Source organism: Mustelus asterias, chromosome 14, assembly GCF_964213995.1.
Source record: "Mustelus asterias chromosome 14, sMusAst1.hap1.1, whole genome shotgun sequence".
In the NCBI taxonomy this organism is placed as follows: Eukaryota; Metazoa; Chordata; class Chondrichthyes; order Carcharhiniformes; family Triakidae; genus Mustelus; species Mustelus asterias.
Window position 1 is genome coordinate 52844304 of NC_135814.1, and position 13582 is coordinate 52857885.

The 13582-nt window shown below is 39.1% G+C and overlaps 1 protein-coding gene across 4 annotated transcripts in view; it reads right to left on the bottom strand.

Annotated features, from left to right (window-relative positions):
* The window catches only part of ubr3 (ubiquitin protein ligase E3 component n-recognin 3), a 325538-nt gene that overhangs the window by 221692 nt on the left and 90264 nt on the right, over nucleotides 1-13582 (bottom strand). For all 4 annotated transcript variants that reach the window (XM_078228378.1, XM_078228377.1, XM_078228376.1 and 1 more), the window contains exons 16-17: nucleotides 12660-12747; nucleotides 3699-3838 (exon numbers count right to left, since the gene is read on the bottom strand). In XM_078228378.1, the coding sequence (XP_078084504.1) occupies nucleotides 3699-3838; nucleotides 12660-12747 (228 nt within the window). The remainder of the gene's footprint in view (nucleotides 1-3698; nucleotides 3839-12659; nucleotides 12748-13582) is intronic.

Sequence of the window (13582 nt, forward strand, 5' to 3'; positions counted from 1 at the left end):
GATGCTATAGATAAAAAAGCCCACTGACACCTCTACTTTCTCAGGAGGCTAAGGAAATTCGGCATATGTACTACAATTTCGACAGATGCACCAGAGAAAGCATCCTTTCCGGTTGCATCACAGCTTGGTATGATTCCTGCTCTGACCAAGACCACAAGAAATTACAAAGGTTGTGAACGTAGCCCAGTCTATCACACAAACCAGCCTCCTGTCCATTGACTCCATCTACACTTCTTGCTGTCTCGGGAAAAAAGCCAGCATAATCAAGGACCCCACGCACCCCAGACATACTCTCTTCCACCTTGTTCCGTCGGGAAAAAGATACAGAAATCTGAAAACATGTACCAACCAACTCAAGACTTTTGAAGGGTCCTATCACACATTAAGTTGATCTTTCTCTTCACCCGATCAGTAACTACAGCACAATATTCTACACCCTATCCTTTCCTTCTCCCCTATGTATTCTATGAACGGTATGTTTTGTCTGTAACAGCTTGCAAGAAACAATACTTTTCACTGTATCCCAAAACATGTGACAATAATAAATCAATTAATAAATCAATAATTCAATTCTTTTTTGAGTTGTTTTATTCAACTTTCTGATCAGTGACTCTCTTTTCTTACCAAATCTGTCCTTTCTCATTGCTATCCTTGTTATTATTTCTTTGCTGCATCTTCCAGCTGCAGATATTATTCTTCCTAAATATTTTAATATTTGTATCTATACTAGTTCTCTTTTGTTTATGGATACATAAAATACATTAAACCTCACCCAACTTCACGCGCACCTGCTTGCAAAACTGTTAGAAGACGCTGCGTCTGAAAATGATGAATTGTTATTTCACACTGAGGTCTACTGGCTATCAAGAGGATGAGTACTGCAAAAGTTTTTGAACTGGCGTATCAGCTGCTTGCATTTGCAATGAACTGCAAAAGAATAAAAACAGAATTTGCTGATTTTCTCTTATGTCAGACATATTTGGGAAACAAAATAAACTGGTTGCAAATATGTACAGAAGAACAAAAACATTCTTCACTAAGTGTCAGAACCTTCATGAAAAAGCTTGCATTTTGGAAGAGCATTATGAAGTTGAACTATAATTCCTTCCTGCACTTTCCAAGCTTCTGTCTAACAAAAAAAATCAAAGAGTGATCCATTCGTAACAAAGCAACCATCTCAGCCACCTAGCGACATATATTGAGTCCTTTTTCCGAATTAGATGTGACAGAGTTCAATATGGTCCAAAACCTCTTTCAATGTCAGCCTGACATAGGTTTGCTCTCAACTGAGACTGAAATTTCATGTTCTTCCTAAAAGCAGATCACAAGGTCCAGAGTTTCTATGACAGAATTTGGAAGACTGACTATCCTTACATTGCAACAGGTGCATTGAAAGTAAGGTTCTGAGGGGGTCACGGGATGTGAGCACGGGAACGGCTGTGTTCCATGAGCTCTGGCATTACTCATCTTTTAATCCTTTCATTTATCCTGATGCACAGCCCAAAAGTACCTAATCCTGGAATGGAAACTCTGTACTATGTCCCTGGAAGATTTCTGGTTTGCATTTTGTTTTTGGGACAAAATGCTGAGTAAAGTCAGGAAAATCCTTGATTGAAAGAAGCAGTCATGGGCAGCTGGGGTTGAGCTGAGCCTTCAATATGACAATTTGATCAGTGAGCAGGTTCTCGACCCAGCGACGTCGAAGGCATTGTGGATGATCCGAGTGGTTTAAAGAGCTTCAAACTGTTGGGGAGCATACTGGGTAGGTTGCATGGCTCTAGGGCTGTGCAATATTTATCTGTCTTATCATTCTATAATCCTTGCGTTTATAATGGTGGTATATGCTATATGGTATCCTTTACTCTTATCATGGCTAATATGAGTTGTGCCACTGCAGTGAGGTGGGTTGTTTGGTGTAGAGGTTGTGGGTATGGCCCAACGAGAAAAATGCTCTTCGAACCATTGGTGACACATAATTCTCTTTTTGAATTTTTGATATTTTGGGGGTCAAAGAATCTCTGACAGATTCCTGTAAACATGTAGACAGAGCACGTATCCTGGGAAAAAACATTGATTTGTAATAAAGAGGCCTCCAGTATTGGGGAAGTATGCATTGGTGCGTGCCTAAGCGTGCTGCAAGAATGTTTAGCTGTCCAGCCTTTTCTATACCTGTGCCAATATCCTATATTCTCCCTGGGTGGTCCTCTAGGCAAGAGCATGCACCAATATGCCATGTACTCATGGCTTTATCCTATTATTCTGTTTTCTCCCAATCCCTGAAACATCCTTTCATTGGTTGTTTCTTTGGGGGCACCATTTGCAATGAATAATGAATAATCCGATCCAACTGCGTGTCTTTTTCCGTAAGTATTTGTGGAAAAATGATTATGCTGTACTGTACCGATCCTTGAGGGTTTGTTGCATTGTCCGTAAAAATGGGGAATAATCTTCCATTAAAATATATCAAAAAAACAAGAATGTAATGATCCTTTTACCAGCATGTATTTGTGTGAGGTTGGATTTAAGACAGTAGCTTGCATCAAACCTCTGTATTGATCAACCCTGGATAACAAATTGAAGATTAAATGAACTGTATCAATCACAGTTTGATTTTGAGAAATCGTGTCACAACATACATGCCCATGGGTCTCATTAAGCTTGATAAGTATATAAAATAAGAAAAAATATTTGCAAATGTTAAGATCCTACTGGAAACTAACAAACCAAAAGAACCAAATTTACTGAACAACACAACAACAAAACTAATGGATAAGATTTCACTTTTTACAACTTTTACTTCAACAATTAAACCAATATCAACATAAATTTAATACAAATTAACAGACAATTGAGGTGGTGGTATAATGAGATTGTCACAGGACTAGTAATCCAGAGACCCAATGCAATGCTCTAGGGAGCTGGGTTCAAATTTGAATTCGGTAAAATTCAATTAGAAGTCTAAACGATGACCATGAAACTATCGTCAATTGTTATAAAAACTCTACTGGTTCACTAATATCCTTACCTGGTTGTGATGCTCCAGCAATATGGCTGACACTTAAATGCCTTTAGATAAATTGTCACTCAGTTCAAGGCAATTAGGGATGGGCAATAAATGCTGACCTAGCCAGCAACACAAACATCCCATGTAAGAATAAACAGCATTAAACTGCAGTGCTAACCACTGTGTCACCGTGCCGCCCTAAGCGTAAATAGCAGAGAATGTTTTTTTTTAGCAGTAATATGGGAGAAAAGCCAATGAGCTCCTCGTGGAATTTTAATTCACACCAAACCTGCCCAGGGCCTGTTGAAAAGCAAAAGCAAGTCGTAATGCAAAATTGTGATGATCAACTCTAACATATAACAATAAAATTAATTTGATAAGTGATACGGATGTGAACTATGTCTACCCCAATAAAACAAGGAAATGAAGGACATAACTCAGGTTAGGAATGTGCACAGTGTATACATTTACTTTTTGAAAAAATTAAGTCTCAAAAATAATTTATATTCAATGGCTATTTTCTCGGTTGAAGACTGCAAGAAATCTAATCTATGAGCAACAAAACAGATGAGAAAATTTGTCGTCTTCGAAAAAATCCCATACTGATATTAAAATATTGCAAGTGAAATTAAAACAGTCAATTTCCTAAACTATATGCCAAGTCTCAGGTAAAACAAGTGGAATAATCTCATACCTTTAGGTGTGTACATCCCCTGCTGCATAGAACCTCCTGGCTCAAAGACCGGTGCTTTAAAATCAGCAACAGCAGAAAGCATGGTTTCAAAATAGTAGCTACCTGGAATAATGCCACTTTTTGGGTTGGGGTTTTCAGGGATGTACAAATTTAGTTAAGGGAAAAAATGACTCCTGAGAACAAACAAAAAATGTGAAAACATTCAAGTTTCAACAAGTTACATTCCTAACAAAAATGCAATCAGCAAACAACTTAGATTTTGAATATGTGAGCACAAAACTAAATTTTGAAAATAAGCCAATCAGCTAATAGTCAGCTTGAATGAATGTTTCTTCCAATTATGTATTAGTTCTTCCCTCTTTCTTTGCCTCCTAAAGAGGACATTAGTCATGAAAATGGGCCAAATTTTGATGCCAGGATAACAGCAATCAATTGCACAAGCTGTGTATCTAATTCCCCAGGATATATGTGTTCTTCAGACAACTATAGATCTTCAGTCAACTACACAGAGGAAAGGATTTCTTTAGCTTCAAGAAATTTCAACAGTTTTCCCAAATTATTTGATGAAAAGCTGGAGAGTAAATTTCAAAGGTTTTACCGAGGTAAAATGTTTTGAAAAGACCAAGTATGAGAGAAAGAAATAAGTGTTTTGATCAAATCACATGTCTGTTGTTGCTTTAATGTTCTGCTCCATAAACTTCAGAAAGCGAAAGAGAATGTAACAGAAAATGAAATGAACAAACTGAGTGATGGAAGAGAGTGGGAAGAAACAGATTGAGTAAACAAGATGAAAACGAGTGAGGCACAAAGACACAGAAAAAAAGCAGATTGAGATTCAGCCACAATGTTCACAATGGAAAAAACAGAGACATAACACAGACAATAAGAGGGAGATACTCTAATGGGAAAGCGAGAGACAAACAAGCATAAAACAGAAAGATACTGGGAGACAATGAAATAAACCACATGCCCCCCACGGAAAATAGATGGTTATAATTTGAACAAAAATCACAAACTACAACTACAGTCGAAGTTTTTGCATTACCCACAGTGACAGATTTTATTTCAAAGGCACTTGGGAGAGCTGGCTTACTGAGGCATTTCATTAATACCAGAGATGCATGGTGGGATGTGATAAGTAGGATACTTCGCAAAGACATGATGGAGGAGGATCAGCAGGTCAGAGCTAGAAACTTCACAATTACTGAACAAGTTTATAAACACTGGAAGAAGGGGATTTGAGCCAGAAAGATAGGTACAAGGACTGAACACAAGACCAGGCCATAAGTTAAGTGGATGGAGGAACGTTCTTACTTTAAGGATAGAATCAATGACAAGACACAGTACAGGAAAGAGATAGAGAATCTGGTGAACTGGTGTGACAACAATAATCTCTCCCTCAATGTCAATAAAACAAAGGAGATAGTCATTGACTTCAGGAAACGTAGCGGAGGACATGCCCCTGTCCACATCAATGGGATGAAGTAGAAATGGTCGAGAGCCTTAAGTTTTTAGGTGTCCAGATCACCAACAACCTGCCCTGGTCCCTCCATACAGACGCTATAGTTAAGAAAGTCCACCAACACCTCTACTTTCTCAAAAGACTAAGGAAATTTGGAATGTCCGCTACAACTCTCACCCATTTCTACAGATGCCCCATAGAAAGCATTCTTTCTGGTTATATCACAGCTTGGTAAGGCACCTGTTCTGTCCAAGACCGCAATAAACTACAAAGGGTGGTGAAAGAAGCCCAGGCCATCATTCAAACCAACCTTCCATCCACTGGCTCTGTCTACACTTCCCCCCCTGCCTCGGAAAAGCAGCCAGCATAATCAAGGAACCCACGCACCGGGGACATACTCTCTTCCACCTTCTTCTATCAGGAAAAAACTACAAAAGTCTGAGGTCACGTACCAACTGACTCAAGAACAGCTTCTTCCCTGCTGCCATCAGGCTTTTGAATGGACCGACCTCGCATTAAGCTGATCTTTCTGTACACCCTAGCTATGATTGTAACACTACATTCTGCACTCTCTCCTTTCCTTCCCTACAGTATGCTTTATCTGTATAGCGCGCAAGAAACAATACTTTTCACTGTATATTCATGCATGTGACAATAATAAATCAACGCAAAAGAATCAGGCTGCTACAAATAGGGAGTAAAAATATATCTCAAGTATCATGAAATTGAAGTAAAAAGTACAAAATACAGTTCAAAAACACAAGTAAAATTATTAAAATCCTAAAATTGGAAGGATAATAGCTGGTGTTTTGGGGTACTTTAAACACAGCACCTCCCATTGGCTGCACTGCCCAATATCACAGTTTCATTTTTTGACGTTAGATTTGCAAACATTGAAAAAAAGTCATACAAAATCCACAAAGGCGGCAAGGAAAATATGGGCAGAAATGTGCACCATACGCAATACTTTTAATATGATAACTTTCACAAACCTTGTATACACATTCCCGTTAAGTGCCATAGAAAAATGACCCTTTGCCCTCAATTTCAAAAACTGAAACCCTTCTGAACCACTTTTGTTCGTTAATTAATTGTTTTCTGTCAAAAACTGGAACTACTAGATCAATGTACTTTGGAACTTACATGAGGTACGTTTGTTTCTCAAATTTTTCATTTATTAAAACATTTCTAAAACAGCAAACTCAACAACCCTTTGCTTTAAGCTAGAAAAAAAGAGAAATAACCTACAGCAAAAGTTGTGGGAAGGGATATTCGAAAGCAAAAGCAAAACAGGGTTTGGGAGAAAGCTGTTAGGAGGTATAGAGTATAACAGCAAGAAATGAATGGTGAACCTTTATAAAACACTGGTGCAGTTTAAACGGTGCACCACATTTTGCAAAGGATGCAAAGACTGGAGAGTGCAGAAAAAATGTACGAGAATGGTAGACCTCATTTACATGGATATATTGGAGAAGCTGGGATTATTCTTCTTGGAGAAGTGAAAAAGTCCGAAAGACTGGGCCAAATATGTAAAGATCTCAAAATGTAACAAAAGCCTTATGACAGAAGCATTATACTATGTAGAGCAGAAGATATTGCATAATAAAGCAGTGCTGCTCAAAAACAAAAACTGTTTTTCTCTTCTTTCATCAAAGAGACTGTGCCGCATCAGATGTACCATCAGAAGGGGGGGTCACATGATGTGAGCACAGGAATAGCTGTGCTTCCATGAGCTCTGGTGCTATTCATATTTTAATCCTTTCATTTATCTTGATGCACAGCCCATAATTAGCTAATCCTGGATTGAAAACCTCCTTACTATGTCCCTGGAAGATTTCTGATTACGTTTTGGGACAAAATGCCGAGGAAAGTCATGGAAATCCTCGATCGAAAGAAGCAGTGATAGCCGGGGTGGAGCTGAGCCTTCAATGTGACAATTTGGTCAGTGAGTAGGCTCTTGACCCGGCGACGTCGAAAGTGATGTAGATGATGATTGCCAAAATGATTATGGTTATATACCACAGACTTGGCTTTTTGGCACAAAATTTCAGTGCTCTTATTGCTAAACAGCAGGTTACCGATAAGAAGCTTGATGAAGCGGAGGAAAGAATCCGTACTGTCGCAAATGCAGCTTCCTTAGTTGAAGCCTGCTTTCACTCCTTGGAAAATCAGCTACATGCTGTCAGATATCCTGATAGATCTGGAGAGCCGGGGCCAGAGGAGATGCGTCCGTGTGACTGGCTTTCCAGAAGGGGGTGAGGGCAAGCTCGCAGCTAAATTTTTTTTGAGAACTAGCTACCATGTTTTCTTAATCTCAACACGAAAGCTGGGCGTATTGATCCTGAACGGGCATAGCGTATCCTGTTGTCTGAGGCCTGACCCTTGACTGGTCATATGTTTTCATAGCTTCAATCGCAGATGTTTCATTGAGGCTGGAAAGCATCTGAAAGTATCTGAATCTAGGTTGCCCTGCTACCCGAAAGGCGACTTCTGATGGATTCTTAAGGTTGTTCAACAATTCATCTAAGGCTTTGACCTTTCTAAACTCCCTGGATGACAAAAATTTGGAGTCATAAACTGCACTTAATCGCTAATCCTGGACTTTACCCCATGTCATTATACCCGTTTTGATTTTGTGATGCTATTGGTCATGTTGACAGGGGTGATCTAGTACTTGAGCACAGAGGTGAATTTCGCCCCTTATCCTTTGAATATCAAGGACATCCATTTGTTTATAATGGCATGTCCCTTTAATTACTCTAAGCTTAAGACATAGATTTGATCCTACTATATCTTCATTGTGCCAGGGGTGCAAGATGGCATGAGGGTGCAAGGAGGCATGGATTCAGGTCCTGTGTCAAAATTGAATCCGAATGGTTTAATATTCTTAAAGAGCCCGAAACTGTTGGGAAGCATGCTGAGTAGGTTGCATGGCACCAGGGCTATGAAATATTTATCTATCTTATCCTATAATCCTTGCATTTATAATAGTGGTATATATTATATGGTATCCTTTTATCTTATCATGGCTAATATGAGTAGTGTCACTCCAGGGAGGTGGGTCGGTGTTGAGGTTGTGGGTATGGCTGGTGAGGAAAACCCCTGAGAACCATTGGTGTGGCTTAATTTTTTTTCTCTGTATTTTTGCTATTTTGTGGTGAAAGAATCTCTGACAGGCTCCTGTAAAGATGCTCATATCCTGGGAAAATACATTGTTTTGTATCAGTGGCACCTCCAGGATAGCTGGAGATGGAGAAGTATACTTTGGTGCGCGCCTAAGTGTGCTGAGGGAATCTTCGACTGTCCAGCTTTTCTATACCTGCGTCAATATCCAATATTTTCCTTGACTGATCCTGTAGGCAATGGCACCATTATGCCATGTACCTGAGGCTTTATCCTGTTATCCCCCAATCTCTGAAACATCCTTTCATTGTTTGTATCTTTGGAGGTGTGGTTACAGAATCATAGCGTCATAGAAGTTTACAGCATAGAAACAGGCCCTTCTTGTCCATGCCATCCCTGTTTTTTAACCACTAAGCTAGTCCCAATTGTCCACTTTTGGCCCATATCCTTCTACACCGATCTTACTTTTCAAAAGACAAAATTGTACCCGCCTCTACTACGACCTCTGGCAGCTTGTTCCAGACACTCACCACCCTGTGTGTGAAAAAATTGCCCCTCTGGACTCTTTTGTATCTCTCCCCTCGCACCTTAAACCTATGCCTTCTAGTTTTAAACTCCCCTACCTTTGGGAAAAGTGTTGACTATCTACCTTATCTATGCCTCTCATTATTTTATAGACCTCTCTAAGATCACCCCTCAGCCTCCTACGCTCCAGGGAAAAAGGTCCCAATCTATTCAGCCTCTCTTTATAACTCAAACCATCAAGTCTCGGTAGCATCCTAGTAAATCTTTTCTCTTTTCTGCACTCTTTCTAGTTTAATAATATCCTTTCTATAATAGGGTGACCAGGACTGTACATAGTTTTCCAAGTGTGGCCTTGCCAACGTCTTGTGCAACTTCAACAAGATGTCCCAACTCCTGTATTCAATGTTCTGGCCAATGAAACCGAGCATGCCGAATGCCTTCTTCACCACTCTGTCCACCTGTGACTCCATCTTCAAGGAGCTATGGACCTGTACCCCTAGATCTCTTTGTTCTATAACTCTCCTCAACTCCCTACCATTAATTGAGCAAGTCCTGCCCTGGTTCGATCGACCAAAATGCATCACCTCGCATTTATCTAAATTAAACTCCATCTGCCATTCGTCAGCTCACTAGCCCACTAGTTTGTAATGAATAATCCAAACCAACCACGTTGGTGCTCTCCTGTCTCTTTCTGGATGTATTTGTGGGACAATTATTATGCTTTACCCTACCAATCCTCAAGGGTTTGTTGTTTGTAAAAATGAGGAAAAACCTTCAATAAAATTGTGTCAAAAAAAAGATGTAACATCAGTCAGAGAAGGTATTAAATAGGGATTCCCATATAGTTGTTCTGGTGGTTCAGTTTCACATTAAAAATCCTAAGGCAACATGAGCAAAAGTAAAGAATTTGATTAACTGGAAATTTATCCCACTGCGTGGATAACACAAAATACGACTGTTTGCCTATATAGTGATTAATGCATTCTAAAGTAATTATGTGCAACGGATTTTGAGACATTTCAACATAGTAAGGCAATTTAAAAATGCAAAAGTAAAATGCAGGACATCTGAAATGAAAATAGAAAATGTTTGAAATGCTCAATAAGTCTGGCAACATCTGTAGAGAGAAACAGAGATAACCTTCCAGCTCTGTGCCTTTTCTGCAGAACTGATCTAATGAAAGGTCACGATATAAATGTAAGTCAGTTTATGCTTTCCTTCACCACTCTATTTCTTTGTGTCACTCTGTCCTTGTTTGGTTCCACACAATTCTTTCTCTGTATGTTACTCACGCACATTTCTTTACTCGGGTCTTTGTCTTTCTGCCTGTTTACTAAAACCTTTTTTCCCACTTCTAATACCTTCTCATTTGTCTCATAATAAATCTGTTTGGCTGTTGCAGACTTTATGCTATTGACGTACATAATTATAGTTGTTAACTTTGTTAAGTCTCTGGACATGTAGCAAGATAGCACCCAGCATGTAGTCAGTTCAAGATACATAACAGGTTCAAATGCAGCAGATAATTCAGTCACTGGTGCAATTTGCAGAGTTAAGATAGAAAATCAAGGTATTTGCAATCTGGATTTAGAACAAAGAACAGTACAACAGGAACAGGCCCTTCAACCCATCAAGTCTGTGCTAACACAGATGCCTCTCTATTATTTTCTTGCCTCTACGTGGTCCATATCCCTCTATTCCCTGCCTATTCATGTATTTATCCAGATGCCTTTTGAATGTTGTTATAGAATCTGCTCCACCACCTCCTCCGGCAGCGTGTTCCAGGCATTCCCCACATCTATGTGAAAAACTTGCCCATTACATCTCTTTTAAACTTTTCCCCTCTCACTTTGAACCTATGCCCCCGAGTAATTGATCCTTCAACCCTGGGAAAAAGACTCTCTGACTATCCACTCTATCCAAGCCTATCATAATCTCTATCAGGTTCCCCCTCATCCCCCGACGCTCCAATGAAAACAATCCAAGTTTGTTCAACCTTTCTTCATAGTCCATAGCCTCCAAACCAGGCAACATCTTGGTAAATCTCTTCTGCATCTTTCCCATGCATCAATATCCTTCCGGTAGCATGGCGACCAGAATTGTACACAATACTCTAAATGCAGCCTAACCAAAGTCTTATACAACTGCAACATGATTTTCCAATTCCTATACTCAATGCCCCGACCGATGAAGGCCAGCATGCCATACGCCTTCTTGACCACCTTATCCACCTGAGTTGCCACCTTCAGGGAACCATGGATCTGCACGCCTAGATCCCTTTGTATGCTAATATTTCTAAGGGCTCTACCATTTACTGTATAATTTCCTTCTGCAGTAGACCTTCCAAATTGCATCACCTCACATTTGTCCGGATTAAATTCCATCTGCCATCTTTCGGCCCAGGTCTCCTGCCGAATTTTATCCTGCTATTTCTGTTGACAATCCTCCTCACTATCCGCTACTCCCCCAATTTTTGTATCATCTGCAAATTTACTGATCAGACCACCTACATTTTCCTCCAAATCATTTATATATATTACAAACAACAGCGGCCCCAGCACTGATCCTTGTGGAACACCACCTGTCACAGACCTCCAGTTAGAAAAGTGCCCTTCCACTGCTACTCTCTGCTTTCTATGCCCAAGATGTGGAGAAGATGTGACTAGTGCGGTTGACGGAGGAGAAACGCAAATTTATTTACTTGTTCCAGCAACACAGTAAGAGATTGCATCATGAACACAATTTTAACAAACTTATATAAAAATGGTAACTGTCTCCAGACTGCAAATGGAGGGAGAGTATGCTCACAAACTCAGGAAATATTGTCGGGTAAGCCTAGGTGAACATTGCAAAACCCAGGACCAAGTTGAATGCCATTTTAAGCTCCAAAAGAAGCACAAGTCTGTACAGAAAACATTTTGAATATAAGTTATTTTTAATAATTTTTTTATGAAAGCTGGAGAAAAAAAATGTTTGAACGATTTGCTTTGACTGAGTTGTAAATGGTACCTCTGGAAACAAAATGTACTGTTTGATTAGTAAATTATGTTCTGGACCCTGAACATTGACTGATACCTAGCTACATGAATGAGAATAGTTTTTGATGGAAGTGCACTTCGTCAAAAACAGCACAATTAACTTAACAAATTGTGGCTAATCGGGAGTCCTTCTCAAAGAACGTGCAACACCTTTCAAAGCTTTAATGGTTTTGCTAGCTGTAACATCATGAACACATACTCAACGCAAGATTCAATTAGAAAGACAAACATATGAATGTTTAGTTACCCAAGATGCTAGTTCTGAAACTCTGTCTCTCTCCACAGATGTTGCCTGATCTGCTAAGTATTTTCAGCATTTTCTGTTTTTATTTTAGACTTCGAGAATCTGCAGTATTTTGCTTTTACACAAATGTTTAGGGCAGATAAAAGTAATGATGGTGGCAGCATGCAATGGACAGCATTAAAGCTAAGCATTACATTGGAATTTAACCCAACACCAGTTTAAGGTTATCCAAATACATAAGCATTTTCGCCTGAAAAATTGTTTCCCAAGTTGAGCAAAGTCAGCAACAGACAATTCCAGAATTACTGTGCATTTTCAATGGTCAACCTACCTAATAGAGTAGCAGATTGATGTGAACATCTTGTAAATTTTAAAAATTAAATCTGGAGCATTTCAAGAAAACTAGACACTATAACATAGAAAACTAAAATATCAGTAACCAATGTCTATGCTTCCTGACAAATTAATACATTAAAAAATCCAGTATGAATTTTGCAGAACGGCATTAAATGTTTAGCTGCCAAAAGTAAAACCACATTGTACCAAATTCTGAACTCCTTCAAAAGGATATCAAGTCTAATAATGTGCTGTGCGTTCTGTCACTCATGCAGAGCTGAGCTACCATTTCTGCCCTCAGGATCTCATCATCTGTCATCCCTGAAATAAAAGTGAATACAGTTTTAAGGTACAGATAAAGTCTGCAGATTGATACAAATTCAAATTGTCATTTTTGACACAAAATTTATTACACAGTATTATACAGACTGTAGTTCAGAAAATCAAATAGCCTGATTCAAGAAAAATATAGATTATGAAAATTGTTACAATCACAGAGATTTGGTATTTGCCGAAAGTAATACTTCCTAGTCTTGACAAGATTTTAAAAGGTGACTACAAGATTCAAATATCAGATTTTTTAATATTTCATCAGACTGTATAGATGATCTTAGGATTATACTCTTTCCCAACTGCTTATTAAATGATTGTTTAGATACTTCATTTTTTCGTTTATCACCGGATATTTCCTATATACCTTCATTTAGGAAAATGGAATAAGGTCGAGGTCATGCTGTTTATTTTGATAAAATTTTGGTGTCACCTTAATGCAAGTAATTTTTAAAAGAGCAACAAAATGTTTCAAGATCACAGTCTGAACTGCTTCCACAAGGAACTGCTGAGTAGAATAACGCCTGTTAGCCAAGTTCTAGCTTAACAGGAAGCCTTTACTCCCCAGAGTCTGCTGCATTTAAGGGGCTCCTAATGATCCTGGACCCAAAAATAAAATAATAGTACCACAGATTGATATTTCATCAGTGGCCTGGTGGCATATTGAATTGTCCGTTTGGAAGAACAGACTCAATTCCTTGAACTTCAGTTTTATGGCCAATACAGATGCAGGTAACTAAGGACTGACACCTCTATGGCTGAATTTCAAAGCCAGTGCTTTCTCCCCCTCCCCAGAAACCATCCCCTTCACAGATCTCCTGAGGCT